The sequence below is a fragment of the Meles meles genome, chromosome 3 (genome assembly GCF_922984935.1).
Source record: "Meles meles chromosome 3, mMelMel3.1 paternal haplotype, whole genome shotgun sequence".
NCBI lineage: Eukaryota > Metazoa > Chordata > Mammalia > Carnivora > Mustelidae > Meles > Meles meles.
In genome coordinates this window covers 95193284-95218037 of record NC_060068.1, presented here as the reverse complement: position 1 = coordinate 95218037, position 24754 = coordinate 95193284, and the positions used below count along the sequence as shown (strand labels likewise).

The window sequence follows — 24754 nt, the reverse complement described above, 5'->3', positions numbered from 1 at the left end:
TGCTTGCAGAGTAGGTTCCGATTCACAGTCCCTGGGGATGCAGGATCTCCTCCTTGTACCCAAAACCACAGCAGCGGCGGCTGTCTGGGCAGCTCCAGACCGCCAGAGAGGTTCCAAGCAGCAATCGCACACTGAGATATTCCTGCTGTCCCGGGCTGGGAGTGCCTGGTTTTTCCCGGTCCCAGAGCTCCCGGCTAGGGCCTGTGAGCACCCCTCCAGGGGTGGGTGTGGGACGTGTGCGTCTCAGGCTCTGATCCGTCTGTGGGGGTCTAAAAGTGCCAGGCTAATGCCTGCCTGCATCTCTCTCAGGGAAGGTTTGGGGAGCACACGTTTCAGGACCGCCATCTGGCGAGGCTCCCAGCCCCTCACAGGAGCCGGACCCCACGGTTCTAAGGCGTGCTGGCGGCTCAGGGACCAAGACCTGGTTTCTCCGCCCACTCTCTCTGGCTCAGCGCCAGGGGAGGCTGTCCTGAGTCCGGGGACTTAAGCCCCTGTCCCTAACCGCCCCGATTCCCACAATTTCCCCCCACTATCCTTTACTCTTTCTTTTTGAGTACTTTCAACCAGACTCCAAGTTAATGCTGGTCCCCAGACACAGGGCACTCTCATATTAGGCTATTACTTTCCAATTGGTCACCTCTGGTGGCTCCCTCCCTCTTTTGTTTATCTTCCGATATCAGTCCGATGTACCCACTCCACTTTCCTGCCCACTGGTGTCTTCTGCTCCTGTAGAGATCCAGATGTGTATAATTCTGATCTCAGGCTGATTTCATGGGTGGTCGGAGTTCTTTGGTAGGTAATCAGCTCACTTTAGGGTACAGGCTGAAACGGCGCCTCCTCCTACTTCCCCACCATCTTGACTCCCCCCTCAAATAACCTTTTTTAACCGTTGCCTTTGTAAACATTTTTGCTGCTTATTTTGTATTTTATCGATTTGGGCTATTTATTTATTTGTTTATATGAATTTTTAAAAAGATTTTTTAAAAAAGTTTATTCAGTTGAGACAGAGAGATACAGAGAGAGAGAGAGAGAAAGAGACCATGAGCAGGGGGAGAGGCAGAGAGAAAGGATGAAGCAGGCTCCCTGCTAAGCAGGGACCGTGATTCAGGACTCAATTCCAGGACCCCGCAATCATGACCTGAGCTAAAGGCAGGCGCTTAATGACTGAGTCACCCAGGTGCCCCAGATTTAAGCTTTTTAAAAATAACTCTGTTACTTCTACTGTAGTAGGACCTTTTCTTTATCAGTATCCTTAGAGTAGAAATTTAGATCACTGAGTTTAAATATTTCTTTCTTTCTAATAAACATTACCATGTAAAATAATAAATCTCCATCTAAGTACTACTTTAGCTGACTCAGAAATTTCTGAGTGTAGTATTTGCATTGTATTTTATTTCAAATTCTTTGCTCCTTTCTTTGTGATGTTTTCCTTAATCCATGGGTTTAGGTATGTTGTTATTTTCCAAATATCTGCTTATTTTCCAGCTATTTTATTGATACTGATGTCTAAGTAACGTCTTTTGCTACCAGAGAATATACTGTTTAAGATTTCAATCTTTTGAAATTTCTGGACTTGTTTTTATGCCAGCATGTGGTCTAACTTTATGAACACTCTATGTGCATTTTGCAGGTGGCATGTGAGACACAATCGTTGATGAAGTCAATTAAATCATGATATTGTATGGTGTTGCTAAAATCATACATATTCTTACTGATTTTTGGTCAATTACTCTATCAATTACTGAGAAAAAAACTCCAATTATGATTGTTAATTTATCTATTTCTCCTTTTAGTTATTTCAATTTTTACTTCTATTTTTGAACTTCTCTTATGAGATATACACATTTTGTAATTGTGTCTTCCAAAAATTTTTCCTTTTTGTTATTGTGAAATATTACTTTATATCTCTGGTAACGGTTCCTTGTATTAATGTGTATTCTTGTATTCTTACCAGTGTGATATATATATACTCATACTTTCACTTTTAATTTATGTGTCTTTATATTTAAAGTATGAATCTTATGGTCAGAATAGAGTTGAGCCCATTTTTAGCCAGTCTGGAATATCTCTGCCTTTTAATTGAATTTTGTGTCTTTTTTCGTGTGTTATAGTTATTGATATGGTTGGATTTAAAGTTACCTTTTTGCTATTTGTTTTTTATTTATTCAATGTGGATTTTTGTTTCTCTGTTTCTTCTTTTTTGTCTTATTTTGCTTAATTACTTACTTAATTCTTAAGTATTTCATTTTATTTCTTCTGTTGGGTTTTTAATTATACATGTTTTCTTTTTTCTTTGGTGTTTATTCTAAGGACTATATTATGTGTCTTCAACTTGTAATATATTCTACGTAATACAGTGTTAGTTCACATAAGTTACAGTAACTTCTCAATAATAGAATTTCATTTACTCATCCTATGTGAAACTGTTGTCATATAACATCTGCTTTTGTTACAAATGCTCTATATGGTTTTATACTTTTAGCTTTAAACAATCAAAGGGTTTTTTAATAGAAGAAAAGAAAAACATATGTATCCATTTTTACAGTTGTCCAGCACCTATTTGCCATTTCTGGTGAAATGGCATTTGCCATTTTTATAGAAAGATTTCAGTTTCTATCCTGTGTCATGTTCTTTCAGCTTGAACAGCTTCCTTTAACATTTCCTGTGGTACACATCCACTGGCAACAAATACCCTCAGCTTTTTGTTTATCTCCTTATAGTTTTTATTTTCCCTATATTTTTTATTTTTAAAAAAATTATTTTTATTAACAGATAATGTATTATTTGCCCAGGGGTACATGTCTGTGAATCATCAGTCTTACACATTTCATGGCACTCACAATATCACATACCTTCCCCAATGTCCATAACCCAATCCCCCTCTCCCTACCTTCCCACCCCCCAGCAACCGTTTGTTTTGTGAGATTAAGAGTCTCTTATGGTTTTTCTCCCTCCCAATCCCACCTTGTTTCATTTTTTCCATCCCTACCCCCCAAGCCTTCTGCCCTGCCTCTCAAATTCCTCATATCAAAGAGATCATATGATAATTGTCTTTCACTGATTGACTTATTTCGCTCAGCATAATACCCTCTAGCTCCATCCACATTGTAGCAAATAGAAGGTTTCATTTCTTTTGATGGCTGCATTATATATATATATATATATATATATATATATATATACACACACATATATATATATATATTGATATAAGTATATATCACATCTTCTTTATCCATTCATCTGTTGATGGACAACAGACATTCATCTGTTGTAAACATCTCTGCTATGAACATTTGGGTGCATGTGCCCCTAGGATCACCACATTTGTATCTTTAGGGTAAATATCATGTACTGCGATTGCTGGTCATAGGGTAGCTCTATTTTAAACTTTTTGAGGAACCTCCATGCTGTTTTCCAGAGTAACTGCACAGCTTGCATTCCCACCAACAGTGTAGGAGGGTTCCCCTTTCTCCACATCCTCGCCAACATCTCTCCTTTCCTGACTTGTTAATTTTAGCCATTCTAACATCATGAGGTGTTATCTCACTGTGGTTTTGATTTGTATTTCCCTGCTGCTGAGTGATGTGAAGCACTTTTTTATGTGTCTCTTGGCTATTTGGAGGTCTTCTTTGAAGAAATGTCTGTTCATGTCTTCTGCCCACTTCTTGATTGGATTATTTGTTCTTTGGGTGTTGAGTTTGATAAGTTCTTTCTAGATTTTGGATACTAACCCTTTATCTGATATGTCATTTGCAAATATCTTCTCCCATTCTGTCAGCTGTCTTTTGGTTTTGTTGACTGTTTCCTTTGCTGTGCAAAAGCTTTTGATCTTGATGAGGTCCTAATACTTCATTTTTACGCTTGCTTCCCTTCCCTTTGGCGATGTTTCTAGGAAGAAGTTTCTGTGGCTGAGGTCGAAGAGTTTGCTGCCTGTATTCTTCTCAAGGATTTCGGTGGATTCTTATCTCACATTGAGGTCTTTCATCCATTTTGAGTCTATTTTTGTGTGTGGTGTAAGGAAATGGTCCAGTTTCATTCTTCTGCTTGTGGCTATCCAATTTTCCCAACATCATTTGTTGAAGAAGACTGTCTTTTTCCCATTGGACATTCTTTCTTGCTTTGTTGAAGATTAGTTGACCATAGAGTTGAGGGTCTATTTCTGGGCTCTCTATTCTGTCCCATTGATCCATACTGTCTTGATGATGGCAGCTTTGTAATAGAGCTTGAAGTCCAGAATTTTAATGCCACCAACTTTGGCTTTCTTTTTCAATATTCCTCTGGCTATTTGGGGTCTTTTCTGGTTCCATATACGTTTTAGGATTGTGTGTTCTAATTGTTGAAAAAAGTTGATGTTATTTTAATAGGGATTGCATTAAATGTGTAGATTGCTTTAGATAGAATACACATTTCACAATATTTGTCCTTCCAATCGATGAACATGGAACATTTTTCCATTTCCTTGTGTCTTTCTCAGTTTCTTTCATGAGTACTTTATAGTTTTCTGAGTACAGATTCTTTGCCTTTTTGGTTAGGTTTTATTCCTAGGTATCTTATGGTTTTGGGTCCAATTGTAAATGGTATTGACTCCTTAATTTCTCTTCTGTCTTGCTGTTGGTGTATAGAAATGCAACTGATTTCTGTGCATTGATCTGATATCCTGACACTTTACTGAATTTCTTTATGAGTTCTAGAAGTTTTGGAGTAGAGTCTTTTGGGATTTCCACATAAAGTGTCATATCTTCTGCAAGGAGTTTGACTTCTTCTTTGCCTATTTGGATGCCTGTAATTTCTTTTTGTTTGTCTGATTGCTGAGGCTAGGACTTCTAGTACTATGTTAAATAGCAGTGGTGATAATGGACATCCCTGCCATGTTCCTGACCTTAGGGGGAAAGAGCTCTGTTTTTCCCCATTGAGAATGATATTTGCTGTGGATTTTTCATAGATGGTTTTGATGATATTGAGATATGTACCCTCTATCCCTACACTTTGAAGAGCTTTGATCATAAAAGAGTGTTGTAAATGCTTTTTCAGCATCTATTGAGAGTATCATATGGTTCTTGTTCTTTCTTTTATTAATGTATTATATCAGATTGATTGATTTGTGCATGTTGAATCAACCTTGCAGCCTGGGATAAATCCCACTTAGTTGTTGTGAATAATCCTTTTAATGTACTGTTGGATCATATTGGCTAGTATTTTGGTGAGAATTTTCACATCCATGTTCATCAAGGAAATTGGTCTGTAATTCTCCTTTTGGATGGGGTCGTTGCCTGGTTTTGGAATCAAGGTAATGCTGGCTTAATAAAATGAGTTCAGAAGTTTCTTTCCATTTCTATTTTTGGAACAGTTTCAGGAGAATAGGTATTAATTCTTCTTTAAATGTTTTGTAGAATTCCCCTGAGAAGGTGTCTGGCTCTGTGCTCTTGTTTTTTGGGAGATTTTTGATGACTGCTTCAATCTCCTTACTGGTTATGAGTCCCTTCAGGTTTTCTCTTTCTTCCTGGATCAGATTTGGTAGTTTATGTCTCTAGGAATGCATCCATTTCTTCCAGATTATCAAATTTGCTGGCATATAGTTGCTCATAATGTGTTCTTATAATTGTATTTCTTGGGTATTGGTTTTGATCTCGCCTCTTTCATTCACAATTTTACTTTTTGGGTCCTTTCTGTTTTCTTTTTGATAAGTCTGATCATCAGTTCCTTCAAAGCTCCTAGTTTTGTTAATTTGTTCTACTGTTCTTTTGGCTTAGAAAGAAATCTATTTCATTGATTTGTGCTCTGATCTTCATTATTTCTCTTCTCCTGCTTGGTTTAGGCTTTCTTTGCTGTTCTTCCTCCAGCTCCTTTAGGCGTAGGGTTAGGTTGTGTATTTGAGACTTTTCTTGTTTCTTGAGAAAGGCTTGTATTGCTATATACTTTCCTCTCAGGACCACCTTTGCGTGTCCCAAAGATTTTGAACAGTTGTGTTTTCATTTTCATTTGTTCCCATGAATTTTTAAATTCTTCTTTAATTTCCTGGGACCCATTCATTCCTTAGTAGGATGCTCTTTAGCCTCCATGTATTTGCGTTCTTTCCAACTTTCCTCTTGTGATCGAGTTCTAGCTTCAGAGCATTGTGGTCTGAAAATATGCAGGGAAGGAGCCCAATCGTTTGGTACTAGTTGAGACCTGATTCATGACCCAGGATGTGATCTATTTTGGACAATTTTCCATGTGCACTAGAGAAGAATGTGAATTCTGTTCCTTTGGGATGGAATGTTCTGAATATATCTGTGATGTCCATCTAGCCCAGTGTGTCTTTTAAGGTCTTTATTTCCTTGTTGATCTTTTACTTGGGTGATCTGACCACTGCAGTGAGGGGGATATGTTAGAGTCCCCTACTATTATTGTATTATTGTCAATGTGTTTCTTTGATTTTGTTATTATTTGGCTTATATAGTTGGCTGCTCCTATGTTAGGGGCATAGATATTTAAAATTGTTAAATCTTGTTGGACAGACCCTTTCAATATGATATAGTGTCCTTCCTCATCTCTTCTTATACTCTTTGGCTTAAAATCTAATTGATCTGATGTAAGATTGCCACCCCAGCTTTCTTTTGATGTCCATGATGTCCATCATGGTAAATTGTTTCCACCCCCTCACTTTAAATCTGGAAGTGTCTTCAGGTCTAAAAGGAATTTCTGTAGACAGCTTATCGATGGGTCTTGTTTTTTTATCCATTTTAATTGCCTGTGTCTTTTGATTGGGGGATTTAGCCCATTTACATTCAGGATAACTATTGAAAGATAGGAATTTAGTGCCATTGTATTGCCTGTAAGGTGACTGTTACTATATATTGTCTCTGTTCCTTTTTGGTTTATGTTACTTTTAGGCTCTCTCTTTGCTTAGAGGACCCCTTTCAATATTTCCTATAGGTCTGGTTTGGTGTTTGCAAATTCTTTTAGTTTTTGTTTGTGCTGGAAGCTTTTTATCTCTCCTTCTGTTTTCAATGATAACCTAGCTGGATATAGTATTCTTGGCTGCATAATGTTCTCATTTAGTGCTCTGAATATATCATGCCAGTTCTTTCTGGCCAGCCAGGTCTCTATGGATAAGTCTGGGCCAATCTAATATTTCTACCCTATGTTACAGATTTCTTGTCCTGAGCTGCTTTCAGGATTTTCTCTTTGTCACTAAGACTTGTAAGTTTTAGTATTAAATGATGGGATGTGGACCTATTTTTATTAATTTTTTGAGGGAGATTCTCTGTGCCTCCTGGATTTTGATGCTTGTTCCCTTTGTCATATTAGGGAAATTCTCAACTATAATTTGCTCCAGTATACCTTCTACATCTCTCTCTTTCTCCTTTTTCTGGGATCTCAGTTATTCTTATATTGTTTTGTCTTATGGTATCACTTATATCTCAAATTCTTCCTGCATGGTCCAGTAGTTGTTTGACTCTCCTTTGCTCAACTTCTTTATTTTCCATCATTTGGTCTTCTATATCACTAATTCTCTCTTCTGCCTCATTTTTCCTGCAGTAAGAGTCTCCATTTTTTATTGCACCTGAATAATAGCTTTATTGATTTAAACTTGGTTAGATTTTTGTTCTTTCATTCCTCTAGAAAGGGCCTTTATTTCTCCAGACAGAGTTTCTCTAATATCTTCCATGAATTTTTCAAGCCCAGCTAGCATCTTGATAATCATCATTCTGAACTCTAATTCTGACATATTACCAATGTCCGTATTGATTGGTCCCTAGCCATCAGTACTGCCTCTTGTGTTTTTTTTTGTTTTGTTTTTGTTTTTGTGCTGAGTTTTTCTGCCTTGTTATTTTATCCAGATAACAATATATGATCGAGAGAATAAAATACTAAAAGGGTGACAAAGACCTCAGAAAAGTATACTCTAACCAAATCAGAAGAGATCTGAAACCAGGGGGAGAATAAAGGGGGTAAAAGAAAAATCTATCTATCTGTTTATCTCTCTTTCTCTCTCTCTCTCTCTCTCTCTCTCTCTCTATATATATATATATATATATATGTATTATACTGGTGAATAGAACGGGGCCACCCACTTGATTTTGGGTGTATTCTGGTCTCTTAGAAGAAACTACCTTCCAAAATTTTAATGAAGGAAAAATTTATATATATATACAAAAATATGGGTAAACATGATGAAGGGATGGAATATGACTGTAAAGATGAAAATTTTAATACGATTCAAAAAAAGGAATTGATAACATAAGTTGGTTTAAAAAAAAAAAAAAAGAAAGAGGAGAGAATGTGATCAGGCTGGAGACTAGAACAAAGCCATGTGTTAGATTTAGGTTATGTTTTGACCTGTTAGAAGATATTGTATCCCAAAGTTTTAAAGAAAAAGAAAACCCTACATGTATTCAAAAAAAAAAAAATGGTTAAATACAATAAAAGGATAAGATATGGGTATAACAATGAAAATATTAAAAGATTTTTTTAAAAAGGTATTGTTAAGATAAAATAGTTAAAAACGTTAAAAGAGGAAAGAGGAAAAGTTAAAAAAATAGAATAAGAAAAAAATTTTTAAAAATTAACTTCGCAATACTACAGGATCATGGGGAAAAAGCCATGAATTCTATGCATTGCTTCCCCCAGCACTGGAGTTCTGCAGTTCTTGTTGATTGCTGAAGTTGGTCTTGGCTGGATGTTCTTGCTGATCTTCTCTGGAGGGGGACCTGTTCCAGTGATTCTCAAATGTCTTTGCCCAAGGCAGAATTGCACTGCCCTTGCCATGGGCCAGGCTAAGTAATCTGTTCGGGGTCACTTTCGGGAGCTATTGTACCCTGAACGCTTTCTGTGCAGCTTTGGAGGTCAGGAATGAAAATGGTGGCCTTCCAATCTCTGGCCCAGAGGAGCTGAGAGCTCAGGGCCCTACTCTTCAGCGCACCCTCAGAGAAAAGCAGTCAATCCCTCCTGTCTCCCTGGTCTCCAGCTGCACTCTGTGCTTCCCTGGCCTGTAGTCAAGTGTTTCTATCTCTGGCACTGGCCTCGTTTGAAGTCTCCAAACCCAGCAGATTCCTGCTGCCTACTCCTGCACTGCTCATCCCTGAGGAGGAAAGAGGGGGTCTCTCTCGATCTAATCCTTGTGGGGGTCCCAGCTGGAAGAGCAGTGGCCTGATTGTGCCTCGGATCATGGTTTAAGGTAACTCTGAGCTGAGAGCCCCTCTTCAGCCCTGTCTCTATAGCCAGCTTCTCCGCTCTGATACCTGGCAACTCTGCCACATTCAGACATGCACAGTCTTTCTTTGACCCCATGGGACCTAAGACCTTACTGTCCGTATGATGGCTCCACCCCCGCTTAGCCTCTGGAGCAATGTCCCTCAGGGGAGCAGACTTCTGAACCTTCTGATTTTGTGCCCTACTGCTCCACTGCTTGCTGGGAGCTGGCCCCTCCCCCACGATCTATCTTCCCATTGCTTACAATTTACTTCTCTGCAAGTCCTACCTTCCAGAAAATGGTTGATTTTCTGTTTCTAGAATTGCTGCTCTTCTATCTCCCGTTGAGTTTGTAGGTGTTTGGAACAGTTTGATAACCCTCTAGCTGAATTCCTAGGACCTAATGAGATTTCAGTCTGCTACTCTTCTGCCATCTTGCTTCCTCCTCCTATTTTGCCTACATTTTTGAATGATAGCTTTGCTGCATATTAAAGATTTAGTTGCTTTTCTTTTTTTTTTCCCCCCCTCTCAGCATTTTAGGTTATTTCATTGTCTGCTGACCTCCATCATGATGTGAACTCCCCTGTTCTTCATATTGTTGGATCCTTCTTTGGTTTTGTCCCTTTTTCTGTTTTCTATTCAACTTTGAATTTGAACAGTTTGTCTGTAAGGTGCCTAGATGTATTTTTCTTTGTATTTAGTCAGCTTAGTGGTTTAGTGAGGTTCTAATAGATGCAGATTCATGTTTTTCACCAAATTTGAAAAATATTTATGCATTATATCCTCAAATATTTTCCCATCCCATTATTGGGATTTTTTTTCCATCAGAGGCTCTAATTGCACCTATATTAGACTTCAGAAACTCTTCAGAAATCAGTGAGGCTCTATTAATTTTTTTCTTTCTCTTAAATTGTGTAGTTCCTGTTGATTTATCTCAAGGTCATGGACTCTTCTGCCACTTGTGACTTTTGTTAAGCCCACTGAAGTACACTTCATTTCAGTTAACTTACTTTTCCTAGGTTTAATGTTGGCTTCTTTTACACTAGAAACATGTTGTCAAGAAAAGATGCATATAAGCCCTTGGGATGAGATGTTTAAGTTCTGGAAGTGTTTAATATGATTTATTTCTGGTATTGTGCATAAACCAAGAAAACACTGTGAGCTTCTGATAGAAACAGTGAGTTAGAAATGTAAATAATAATATTAGTGATTTGATTATTCCATGTAGATTTCTGGGAAATATATTATGTCTACGTTTTGATTTCTGTCATTGTATTTTTATTCTTTATTGCCTTTGCCTTGCTACATCTTTTTCTTTGTGTTTCTTTGTGTTGAAAATAAAATATGGGCTTTAGGACACTTTCAAAAATTTGAACAAAGTGTAAAATTGTAAAAATAAAATCATTTCAAGAGTTGCTTTATCTTATCATCTTATCTATCTTGCTTTATCTTAACATCTTCAACTCTGTAGAAACAAAATGCCTTTTTGTTTCACCAACATGTTTCTGATTGGTTTGAAGCATTATGTCAGTTTTATTGGAGTCATGAAATATTTTTCTGTCCACTAAATGATGAAACCACAAGTGTAAATGTTCTCGATCCTCAGTTGTTCAGGGAATGGTAGAAGATACGGTCATGGTTCCCTGAAATACTCTCCAATAAGCTGATTGAATTGGATCCAGTATTAGGAATTTTGATCCAACAAGCCTTAAAGAGTCTTATTTTGTGCCTACTTGACCCCCTGACTGAGAAAAACCTGGCACCATTTTCACTTTGCTTCTATATGGTCAGCTTTTATGGTGTGGGAACCCAAATCATAATGTAATTTTAAGATGTAAGGCATCGAGCCTCTCACTGTTAGTCTGACTGCTTTTTAGTTTGCTTTACCCATCAAGGGTGTTGTTAGTCTTTCAGTGGCTCAGATGCATGTCTGAGTCTCATCTACTTGAGAAACTTTCAAGCCAATGTTGATAATTTCTGTTTCAATGGCCATAGCTTTAGGAGCCTTATAGGGCTTGGAGAAAGAATCTATGTATCAATTAACACAATATGACTCTCATCTCATACTCATCTATGGTGGTTACAATGAAAGATGGGTTTTCTTGTTTTTCTTTTGAATGTTGTAATTCACCAAATATTTGTTTGAGTGGTAGAACTGATGAAAAGGGACAACAGGAATAGTAGCAATAGCTTTTGAAAGAAAAGCTGGGATGATTGTGACTACCAAAATCACTCTGTAAGTCATTCTAGTTGGTGGACCTGCACAGTATAGAAGCATAAGTGCATAAACTAATAACCCACCAAGTTTCTCAAGAATAGTTCGGATGGGGGAAAAAAAAGAATGGTTCAGATAGTCCCTTTGTGTCATAAGTGCATGGACAATAGGCTATATATGCCCCTATATGTGACCTACTTTGATGAGCGTTAAAAAAGGATTTGGAAGAAATCTTTATAGCAAATCTCTGTAGGTATTTTTCAAGGGCTTAAGCCTTTAAAATAACTTTTAATGTTTTTCAATATTTAATATTTTTTCAATGTTTAATGTTTTAAAAAATTTTAGTGACAAAAATTCCTTGGGTAATGCATATATTAATATTAAGATCTAAGCCTTTTTCCAGGGAAATTTCCTAGGGAAATTTCTAGGGAGTTTTTAGATATTTTACTAAGTATTTTTAAGAGAGGCTTTTCATTATACCACAGAGTACTGGGTTTATCTATTCTGTTTGGTTTTTATTTTCTTCTCAAGAAGAGGTATTCTTACAAGAGATATTCTTTATTTTGTTGTTTTAGCTTGGACACTGGCCTCCTGTATCTGTTAGGTGCTTTCTTGTGGAGTGAGGGGAAGTAAAGTCCAAATGTATGTTATTTTTAAAAATGACTGATTGAGACAGTCAAGGCCAACTCCCACAGAGCTGAGCAGAATGGAGCCACATATGCTCTGAGAACCTGATTACTGCTTCTTACGATGCCATGCCTGCTCATACTCTGGTGGAAACTCACAGTAAGTTATATTACTGGCCCTTAGAAGGTTCTGGATCTTACCATAGCTAAGATAATTAACACATTTTCCAGAAATCAGCTTATCTGAGCAGGCTGGACATTCTAGAGTATAGACTTCTTTGCAGAGTCAATATTATGGTGATGAGATCTCTTGTCACTCTTGGCAGAAGGGGTGTCTGGTGAAGAGTGCTAGGATCCCATTTTCCACATCCTGGGGTTCTTAGCTGAAATGTCAGATTACTCAGTCTCCTCTTACATGTATCCCTGATACCTTGACAATGTACACCTGCCCTGGCTTCCATGTGGACATTTGCTAATCCAGTGAATTCTAAACCCAAATGGTCAAAAGAATCACATGGGATGCTGAAAAATTATAGATGCCTGGGCCCACGTTGGATATTTTAATTCTGCAGATTCAGGTACAGTTCTCCAGTTTTGGGACTCTCAGATCTAGTGTATCCTATGAGAATTTAGTTTTGTATTCCTGAATAAAAATGGGTTTTCAGCCATTCTCCCGATTTGTATGCCTTAGTCAGTGTGACCAACAATCTTAGCTTTCTGGTTTTAGCACTGAAAGTCCTGTAGTGTCACATGAGATCCCTCAGTCTTGGGAAAATGGGGTTAGTTGGTCACCCTAGCCACACCACACCTGGCACAGGACTGGAAGAGATTATGATGAGTGAGTTAGGTCAAGCAGAGAGAGTCAATTATCATATGGCTTTACTTACTTGTGGAGCATAGAATAACATGGAAGACATTGGGAGATGGAGAGGAGAAGTGAGTTGGGGGTAATTGGAGGGGGAGACGAACCATGAGAGATTATGGACTCTGAGAAACAAACTGAGGGTTTTGGAGGGGAGGGTGGTGGGGGGTTGGGTGAGCCTGGTGGTGGGTATTATGGAGGGTATGTATTGCATGGAACGCTGGGTATGGTGCATAAACAATGAATGCTGGAACACTGAAAAGAAATAAAATAAAATAAAATGAAATGAAAAAAAAAATCAACCATAAAAAAAAAAAAAAGACATCTGGCATCTCTAATCCCAAGGCCATTTCAGGTTCTGTAGGTTAAGAATTACTATACAGACATGAAATTCCATTTTTTCCAGTCATTCACTTCCAAATCCCAAACTTTTCTTGCTTTTTTCTTTTTTAATATGGAATTTCCCTTTAGTGAAAAACCCTTGCCATTGTTTTAGAAGGTTTTGGAGAAAGGATGGAGATAACCAGAATGTTTGCATGATACTATTTTTATGTATGGGTATTTGTCTATGTTTATATATACATATGAAAGCCTCTTAGTGAGTTCTCACTTTGAAATAATGATATTGTGGACTTTTAAAAATCTATTATTATTGGGGGCATCTGGGTGGTCAGTGGGTTAAAGCCTCTGCCTTCAGCTCAGGTCATGATCTCAGGGTCCTGGGATGGAGCCCCACATCAGGCTCTCCCCTCTGCAGGGAGTCTGCTTCTCCCACCCCCCCTCTCTACCTGCCTCTCTGCCTACTTGTGATATCTCTCTATCAAATAAATAAATAAAATCTTTTTTAAAAATCTATTATTATTGAAGTACAATTGATATGTAATATTGCAAAAGTTTAAAGTATTTAACATATTGATTTGATATATTCATGTATGGTAATATGATTACCTCTGTGGACTTAGCTAACACCTCTATCAGGTCATAAAATTGTCATTTCTTTTATGTGGTGGTTACAATTAAGATCTAGTGTCTTGGCAACCTTGAAGTGTATGATACAGTATTGGTGTTATGATGGTATTGTTGACATTGATGATTTACCAAATTTACTATCAGAAATAGGTTGAACTTCACCTAAAGCCAATGCTAAGGCAACACAAGGGAGTTTCCCACAATTCCTTTGTATTCCTGGTGCTTCCTTTCTCATGCTTATCTTACCATTGTATTACTTGGATTCTTCCCCTTTTTTAGTACATACCTGAAACTGGACTCTCTCCCAGTTTCTACAAAAGCCCATTCATGCCCAAGTTTCATGAGTTTAGTAACTCCCTAGAAGTTACTGGGTGGCCCCAATATCACAGGATGGGTCCTGTCACAGGGCATATGGCCATTGGCCACATTCATTTTCCCACAGCCTCTCTAGACCACAGAACACTTTTAGCTGCACACAGGGAGGTAACGGTCTTTTGTGGTATTTTGATAAGTGCTCTTTGTTCCATGTCATAATATTTGTAATGAAAGAGTAAGGAGTTTATCTCGGTAATTATGAAACTCTACAGAGTGGAAGTGTTGGGCGTCAAACCTCTTGCCTCTAAGGTTAGGAAATGAGAGAAAGCATATTCTATAAAATTGACCATTTCTATTTTCAGAGAGTAGCATCAATGTTAGTTGGAGAATCAAGTGACTGGCTTTAATCAAGGATCCAGCACATGCCAAAATTTTTGCTTTCATGATCTTACTACAATTCCTGTTTTATAGGTGAGGAAATTATAGCTTAGCAGAGTTGAAAAAATAACAAAATATCAAAAACCTTGACCAAGTTTACGCAAGTAGCAGACCTGGGATTCCTTCTCAGGCAACCTGACCAGAGAGTATGTGCTCTTTACCATAGTCACATCACACCAAGAATATAGAATTTTCTTTTTCACAGATGTATCTGCATGTACATAAATTCAGAACTGCTGGAAAAGAAGTGGAATCTTGTTTTCCAACCTTTCTTTATGCTGTGATTTATAAGGCATAGATTACTAGTAGTTAGGATACTCGTCAGCACCACAGGACTGCACTAATGACCCTCTGGCTTCAGCATTCGTGAAGATGTGCAGGCACTGCTGGGACCAGGGCTCTGCTGCATTGCAGCTGTCAGGATTACAGCCTACAGGTCTGGAGAGCTCTTCCAGCCAGCCATGTGGTTCCCTTCCCAGAAAACCTTGTTTACACTCTTCTCTCTGTGGCCTAGGCATCCCCTGTACTATGCTGCAGCACAGTCCCCATACAGGTGCTCTCTCCCTCTGGAAACCCTCTGTAACTACACCAAGAGTGAACTCCAGTGTGGGCTGGAGAACAGTGGTCTTTGACACTAGTAGGAATAATTTTTACATGATTTGATACTCTTTATTTTTCTGTATACATTTAGATTTCCCAGAAGATTCAAAAACCATTATAATGAATTTTAAAATATATTAAGATTAGATCATGCCTTTCTTCAACAAAGGAATAGATTTTTTTTTTCCTAGAAGCAAAAGAAGAGGTAGTCTTACCTCTTCCAGTATTCTCCTCTGTGGTTGAAACTTGAGGCTGTTAGTTTGGTAAAGAGAAGAGTGAGCAAGCTGAACCCATAGAGCTATAACTCTTGAAGAACACATTTGGTCTAGATGATGAAGGCTCAGCACACATACTGAGAGAAATCAAGAGACCCTACTGAAAAACAAGGAACCCTCTACCTAAATTTCCTCTCAAATACTCTGGCCTTAATTTCTTCTTCAAAATGGGGATGAAGACTTTTGGTTTCCACTCCAGTGCATACAGAGCTTGGAAGTTGTTACCCTCATCCTCACACAAGAAAAAAACGAAACAAAATGAAAATTACCAACTCTTAGATTCATCAGAGAATTGAGGTCACAGAGAAAAATACTGATGAGAGATGGGAGAGACCAATAACCTGATAAAGAATATCACAAATTCCTGGAACAGAAACTCCTGTGGGAACCAGTACTGGGGTAAGAAAACCTAAACTGTAATTGAGGAGTCACTGGTGACTCAGGGTAGACAAGTCCAAGAGTTAAAGCTCCAGGAGGTACAGTTTCAGGGAGGACACACTTCTGTGAGTTTTACCCTCAGGACCCCCGTCAAGTTCTCACAGTGAGGGTTAGAGAAAATACCCTCATGCTTTTGGCAGGCGAAGGGAGAAGGAGCCCTTTTCAAATACACCCAGAGCATGCTGTTTCGATGATACGGGGTTACAATTAGATATTGATATTCTGGGGCAGTGAAAGGATGAAGTATGATGATGTATGGAAAACACACAGTACAGTGCCCATAAGGGATGTTATTGCGGTGATTTTTACCATCTTTCTGTGCATAAGCTGAAAGTTCTACTCATCTATGAGAGAAGCTGTGTAGGAGATGGGGATCCAGAGATGGGCTGGAAAGAGTACCTTAAAATGTCATAGCCTAAGCAACACCTTTAAAATATGCAGTGATTTCCATCTTGGAAGCATTACTATCATTTGGCATACCATCGTATACATTCTCCCATGAGTCCCATGAAAGAGTAATTCACTCCCTGCTGACATGAAGAAGAGAGACAAGGGTGATTGCTGAAGTCTGCCCTACTTTTCCAGGCCCTTTGCTTCAGAGCCAGGGTTAGAATTTGAATCCTGGACAGCATCTTCTCAGCTCAGCGGTGGTGTCCACAGTGGCATGAACAGTGTTTTATTGCTTCTCCACTGGCTCATTCCAGAGCCAAGAGCAGCAGACAGACAGACAGACAGACAGACAGACACACACACACACACACACAGAAATTGCTGGCCAGAGACTGCAAAGAGCATCACAATTCTGGTCCATTCCGAGAGACAAACAGGGAGGCAACGTACTGTGCAGACCAGGATTTCTCCAGGAGAAATCACCTGAAGGCCAGATGATGGATATTTGGGAATCCTAATGCTTCATATTTTCCTTGTTGATTTTATTTTTATTTTTTTAAAGATTATTTATTTATTTATTATTTATTTATTTGACAGAGAGAGAGAGAGATCACAAGTAGACAGAGAGGCAGGTGAAGGTGGGTGGTGTGGGGATGCAGGCTCCCCACGGAGCAGAAAGCCCGATGGGGGGCTCGATCCCAGGACCCTGGGATCATGACCTGAGCTGAAGGCAGGGGTTTTAAACCACTGAGCCACCCAGGGGCCCCTCCTTATTGATTTTAAAATTTTAGTTTTGACTTTAGAGCTCTCAGGAATAATTCTTTTTATTATGATTGTCCTTTTTTTCCCAAGCAACAATGATTAAGATTTGCAGTAGATGTATTTCTCTACTTCCAATATGATGTATGTACTTCCAATACATACATTCCAATACATACATCCCATCCTCACTTTCCAGTTTCAAAGAACCGCACGTCCTTTTCTGGATGATTTATCCATCTTTGTTCATCTTCCCATTGACCCTCAGGCTGTTATCACTAGTAATGGTGAGAATGTAGAACATTCTCAAATGACTTCTTTTTGTTTTTCTCATGAGATCCACAAAATAGCTTAATGTCATTTAGATTCTTAAGTGCCCAGAGGAATCCCTGGAAGTAATTTGCTTTTCCTGTTTATTCTGAAAAACAAATGTCAAAAATTCTGAAATAATCTGTGATTGCATGTGTTGGTCAGAGGTAATCTGTTTGGTCCCTAGTTAGTAGGACTTCTGGGGAAATTAGGATTAAAATTAAAACTGGCACATCAATTAAATCCAGGATTTGTTCACCTGCTGTTGAACCAAAGCACACCTAATGGGACAGCACAATGGATTCTCAGTGCACCAAGTCCCAGAGGTTAAGGATCTGCTTTAAGTTTGCCAAATTCTTTGATGACATGTTGTAGAGGTCTCATATATAGATTTATATATATTCAGTGGGGTAAAAGGTTTATTGTTGTTTGTCTACAAACTGATTAGCATTTTGATCAGAGCCTTAAATGAATATGAAAAATGCATACTGATCAAACTTGGAATGGCCTAAATCTGGAAGGGATAGCCAGTGTTTTGGTGAAAGGACATAAAATTATCAGATCAGAATTGAATTATAAATCAAAACAAACAAGAGGAAATGTAACAGGGTATGTATAAATGTTGGCATTTCCATTAAAGAAAATCAATTACCCAAGTATGGAATGGGAATAAGGAAGACCTATGTTTATTACAGTTAATGTGAAAAATGTCCTGAGCATTTGAGAAGACTTAAGTGAGCTGTGATAAAATATAATAGTCTCATTTTATTCTGCACTGTTGTATCTGGAATATTGTGACAAATTTTGGGAGCCACATATGGGACTTTAACATCTGGAGAGATGTCAGTTAATCTAGCAGGATGTGGGGATTTTTCCAACATGACTTCTTGGGGAAAAGGGGAAAGCAATTGGGATCATCCAAGAGAGAGAAAGTGTATGGGGCCGTGATTTGTCCCTTTAGTCACCTGAAGCTCTCTCAGATGGGAGAAGAATCAACTGTCTTGATTTATAAGGCAGAATCTAGAACACATGGGCAGGAGCTATAGGGAAGGAGATTTTAACTTTAATCTAAGAAAGAAATTTATAACAATCGCAGTTGTTCAGCAGTGGATTATGGTGCTTCACAACCTCGTAAACTTTTTGTCACTCTGTGTGAAGGGTCTGGCTAGAATACTAACCCGAGATCCTGAGATGCCAGCAGAAGGGACTCTTGGAATGAGTAGAAAGTTGGACTTCCTTGAAAATGCTTTCCAACTCTCTGATTTTTTTTAATTAATTCAAAATTAATGCAATTTAAAGTGTCATCTTTTTTTTAATGTTATCTTTTATATATATTTTATGATATATGATTTACTTTCTGGGAGGTTACTTCATGTGTACTCATGTTTCAAATATCAGCTGTATTTCTCCATGAAAACTATGAGAATGTTCTCATGACTTAGTATTTAGAAGTGTCAGTAAATTGACATAGTGAAGACAAGTGTCTTTGACATTCATATGCTGTCAAACCACTTTATTTCTGTTCTCAGTGGTATTAGGGATTTTTTTTCTCAATCCTCTGGGCCAGGTTGTATTTCATTATTCTGAATTTTAATGAAAGACCTATGCATTCCCAATGCACATTTTATTGGCTCTTTGTGAATCTTACTCGGTATATAAATCAAGAAATAGTATAAAAAAATATCTCCAAGAATATCATGTTAGGAGACTCTTCTAACTAGTCCTGTAGAGGTTCTGGATACCCCTGTTTGCCAGCTTTGTCCTCCTTCATCCTAGACACCTTCCATGCTCCCACCACCTTCTTTGCTGCCAACATCGCAAGTGTATCAGCCCTTGAAATTAAATGTTTTCAATTTCTCATACCAGAGAAAACCCCAGTATGGTTTTCTCCATCTAAATTTCTGTGATTATATTCAAAAAGTCTATATATTGATGATGTTGATATTGCTACAGGTTTTAGAATCTACTTTTGGAATAGGACTTGAAATTGATAGCAGCTGTAGGACATGTTTTCTTGTGATGCATCCTGGAGAGCCACAGGACTCAGTTGGATACCACCTTATAGTGACAAGATACAGTGTATGGTAGGCTATCCGGCTGAGTATGGGCAGCTCTAGAAAAGTTGTAGTGTCTATTTTCTGACTGTGGCTTACCTGAACATTCTTAACCCAGGACCTAGCATCTGGGCTGGTTCATATAAAAGATCTTATTTGCAGGCCTGGCTGAACTTAGCATTTTCAGAAGAGAGCAGGGTTGTAGTAATTGGTGAAAGGACTATGTCTGCAGGAATGGGGTGGTCACATGAAACAGTTTCCTGACTTTCTGGGGCTTCAGAAGTCATCAGAGGAAGACATAGTTGTTCAAACTTACAGTCCAGAGTTATAATCCTGTTTTTGTCTTTGGCTGGCTGCTTGTGTTGGGAGAGGTTTACTTTAGCCAGTAGATGCCTGGGCCAGAAAGGAAAATCACAATATCTACCTATTGTAGTGGCCCATTTTCACTCATCAACACTCATTCCAAGTTGTAATTATTGAAGACATCGGTGTGGTTACATGGACTTAAAAAAACAAATGCTTAAGCTGATATTTAATAAGTGTGAAATGCAATCAAAATTTGTATTGCCCTTAAAAATGAACTATTGGGATTTCATCAAGATCAAAAGCTTTTGCACAGCAAAGGAAACAGTTAACAAAACCAAAGACAACTGACAGAATGGGAGAAGATATTTGCAAACGACATATCAGATAAAGGGCTAGTATCCAAAATCTATAAAGAGCTTAGCAAACTCAACACCCAAAGAACAAATAATCCAATCAAGAAATGGGCAGAGGAAGGAAACAAAAGCAAAAATGAACTTTTGGGACTTCATCAAGATCAAAAGCTTCTGCACAGCAAAGGAAACAGTCAACAAAACAAAGAGGCAACCCACGGAATGGGAGAAGATATTTGTAAATGACAGTACAGACAAAAGGTTGATATCCAGGATCTACAAAGAACTTCTCAAACTCAACACACACAAAACAGATAATCATATCAAAAAATGGGCAGAAGATATGAACAGACACTTCTCCAATGAAGACATACAAATGGCTATCAGACCCATGAAAAAATGTTCATCATCACTAGCCAACAGGGAGATTCAAATTAAAACCACATTGAGATACCACCTAACACCAGTTAGAATGGCCAAAATTAGCAAGACAGGAAACAACGTGTGTTGGAGAGGATGTGGAGAAAGGGGAACCCTCTTACACTGTTGGTGGGAATGCAAGTTAGTGCAGCCACTTTGGAGAACAGTGTGGAGATTCCTGAAGAAATTAAAAATAGAGCTTCCCTATGACCCTGCAATTGCACTGCTGGGTATTTACCCCAAAGATACAGATGTAGTGAAAAGAAGGGCCATTTGTACCCCAATGTTTATTGCAGCAATGGCTACAGTCGCCAAACTGTGGAAAGAACCAAGATGCCCTTCAACGGATGAATGGATAAGGAAGATGTGGTCCATATACACAATGGAGTATTATGCCTCCATCAGAAAGGACGAATACCCAACTTTTGTAGCAACATGGACAGGACTGGAAGAAATTATGCTGAGTGAAATAAGTCAAGCAGAGAGAGTCAAGTATCATATGGTCTCACTTATTTGTGGAGCATAACAAATAACATGGAGGACATGGGGAGATGGAGAGGAGAGGGAGTTGAGGGAAACTGGAAGGGGAGATGAACCATAAGAGACTATGGACTCTGAAAAACAACCAGAGGGTTATGAAGGGGCGGCAGGAAGGGGGGGGGTTGGGAGGTTGAGGAACCAGGTGGTGGGTAATAGGGAGGGCACGTACTGCATGGAGCACTGGGTGTGATGCCAAAACAATGAACACTGTTATGCTGTAAATAAGCAAATAAAAAAATAAATAAATAAATAAATAAAAAAAAGAAATGGGCAGAGGACATGAACAGACATCTCTGCAAAGAAGATATCCAGATGGCCAACAGACACATGAAAATGTGCTCCACGTCACTCGGCATCAGAGAAATACAAATCAAAACCCAATGAGATACCACCTCATACCAGTCAGAATGGCTAAAATTAACAAGTCACGAAATGCCAGATGCTGGCAAGGATACGGAGAAAGGGGAACCCTCCTACACTGTTGGTGGGAATGCAAGCTGGTGCAGCCACTCTGGAAAACAGCATGGAGGTTCCTCAAAATGTTGAAAATAGAGCTACCCTATGACCCAGCAATTGCACTACTGGGTATTTACCCTAAAGATACAAACGTAGTGATCCGAAGGGGCACGTGCACCTGAATGTTTATAGCAGCAATGTCCACAATAGCCAAACTATGGAAAGAACCTAGATGTCCATCAACAGATGAATGGATAAAGAAGAGGTGGTATATATACACAATGGAATACTATGCAGCCATCAAAAGAAATGAAATTTTACTATTTGCGACAACGTGGATGGAACTAGAGGGTATTATGCTTAGCGAAATAAGTCAATCGGAGAAAGACAACTATCATATGATCTCCCTGATATGAGGAAGTGGAGATGCAATGTGGGGGATTCGGGGGGAAGGAAAAGAATAAATGAAACAAGATGGGATTGGGAGGGAGACAAACCATAAGTGACTCTTAATCTCACAAAAGAAACCGAGGGTTGCTGGGGGGAGGGTGGCCGGGAGAGGGGGATGGGGTTATGGGCATTGGGGAGGGTATATGCTATGGTGAGTGCTGTGAAATGTGTAAACCTGGCGATTCACAGACCTGTACCCCTGGGGATAAAAATACAGTATATGTTTATAAAAAAACCAAAAAATTTAATAAAATTAAAAAAAAAAGATTTGTATTGCCCTTAAATTTAATAATATATACAGATTTTCTGTTTATCCTTATTCTTATATTCTTATACATATAATTGTGTTCTCTTACTGGCACTAAGTATTTGTAGAAAGAGAATATGTTATCTCACCATCTCCTTTTTCTCCTTTCCCTTAATTGTGTAAAAACACAATGCATGTGACTTCACCAGCTGATGTCTTAGATGAGGTTGAGTACTATTTACTGTTTCAAGCATTCTACTATCTACTATCTTCTGAGGCTTCTCCCTTGGCCACCTTCCCCAGAAGAAAGATAATTATTAATCAGATTTTATTGGAAGTGCAAAAAAGACTATCTGCCTAGCCTAGCACTGCCCAATAGAACTTTCTGCAGTTATGCCAATGCTCTGTACATGTCCAATACTGTTGCTCCTGGCCACATGCAGTTATTGTGCACTTGAAATGTGACCAGTGTGACTAAAGAACTAAATTTTAAATTCTATGTAATTTTAATTAACTTTTTTTTTTTAGATTTTATTTATTTATTTGACAGAGAGAAAGAGATCACAAGTAGGCAGAGAGGCAGGCAGAGAGAGAGGGGGAAGCATGCTCCCTGACGAGCAGAAAGCCCAGTGCAGGGCTTGATTTCAGGACCCTGAGACCATGACCTGAGCTGAAGGGAGAGACTTAACTCACTGGCCACCCAGGTGCCCCTTTAATTAACTTTAATTAAATAAAAGGACTAGTGGCTTCTGTGTTGGAGTATGTTGGATAACACAGCAATTGCCAAAGAATTCATAACATAAAAAAATGTAAGTAAGTGCACTAAACAGTGGGATTCACCATCTAAACACTTCTTTTGAGCCAAATGGCACTTAAATGCAGCATCACTGGGTGCCATAGTGGCTCAGCTGGTTGAGCATCTGACTCTTGGTATCAGGTCAGGTCATGATCTCAGTGTTGTGAGATCGAGCCCCACTTTAGCCCTGTGCTCAGCCCAGAGTCTGCTCAAGATTCTCTCCCTCTCCCTCCCCCTTTGCTCCTTCCTATGCTTGTTCCTTCTCCCTAAAATAAATGAATAAAGTCCTTTAGAAATAATGCAGCATCAGCTTTGGAGATATTAAGGTGATCAAGTGAGGAAAAAAATCAACATCCATCTAAAGCATTTATAATTAATAACGAAGATCATTCTCTATGCCATCCTAGGTACTTCACATATCTGCTTTACAGATATGCCATCTATTCTTTACAAATGTTCCAAAAGTTAGATCATATTTTTTTTTTATTTCATGTAAGAGAAAAAACTGATGCATGCCATTTTAAAATAATAAACCAACCCAAAGTCCCACAGCCAGGAAATGGTAGAGCCAAGCTTTGAACCCAGCTAGGATTCTTCAGTGATATTTCATAATGAACATTTCCTACATTGTCTTTTAGAGCAGATGTGCATATCTCCCTAGTCATCATTGAGAACTAGGATAGAGGTTAAGAACATGAGCCCTGTCATGACATTACCTGATTTGAAGTCTGTCTTCTATTACTCATCACCGGTATGAACTTGAGCACATTACTCAATAACTCTGAGCCTCAAATTTCTCCTTTAAATATGAATCTACTTCATTGGGTTGTTGTTAAGGTTAGATAAGTTTCTCACATAGTGTTTGAACCATAAATACTTGCCATCATCATTTTTAATTTGAAGGGATTGCCATTTATTTTAGGATGTTGCTTTAATGTGATGTTAATAGATGAAATAGATACATGCTTTGGGTATACTTTCCTAGGAAATAAGAGAGATTCTAATATTCAGATGATTCAGTAAGAAACACCCTGCTGTTCAGCCACTTTGGTGTGACCATTACTGGGATTATAAAGTTTCAGGGCCCACATGCTTTGGCCAGTTCCTCATATCTTTGCTTTTCATGTAACCTTTATAGATGTCTCCTTTGGTGTCTTTGATTGGTTCTGAATGCTGAGCTGTGACAAACACTCACACAGCTGGAAAGAGCTGTAAGATTTGCTGTTCTGTCTTCCAGCAGGGAATTATTGCCATGGATACCAGCATCAGAGGCAAACTGGGAGGATTCTCAACTGGTCTCCTGAGTGGTCTGACATCTGTTTCTGGCAAGGCCAATAAGAGTGTGCTGCTAGCTTCATATCGAATGGAAGACTGATCCATGTTTCTTGCTCTCTCTTTTTTTTAAACCACAGATGGCCTCTTCCCAAGATGCCCGGTATGGCCAGAAAGACTCCTCTGATCAGAACTTTGACTACATGTTCAAATTGCTCATCATCGGCAACAGCAGTGTGGGGAAAACATCTTTCCTGTTCCGTTATGCAGATGACTCCTTTACATCTGCATTCGTCAGCACAGTTGGGATCGATTTCAAAGTAAAAACTGTATTCAAAAATGAAAAGAGAATCAAGCTTCAGATTTGGGTAAGTGACTTTGAAATGACAATGTTCTTCAGTCGAGGGCATTGAACATAGATGTATTTAAGGGAAATGCTTTCTCCTTGTTCTGTCCCCATGATGTCCACAGGCCCCATTTCCAGGTTCTT

At 38.7% G+C, this 24754-nt stretch overlaps 1 protein-coding gene across 2 annotated transcripts in view; it reads left to right on the top strand.

Moving 5' to 3' along the window:
- The window catches only part of RAB3C (RAB3C, member RAS oncogene family), a 327998-nt gene that overhangs the window by 14940 nt on the left and 288304 nt on the right, over window positions 1-24754 (top strand). For both annotated transcript variants that reach the window (XM_046000834.1, XM_046000833.1), the window contains exon 2: window positions 24405-24632. In XM_046000834.1, coding sequence (XP_045856790.1) covers window positions 24405-24632 — 228 coding nt within the window. The remainder of the gene's footprint in view (window positions 1-24404; window positions 24633-24754) is intronic.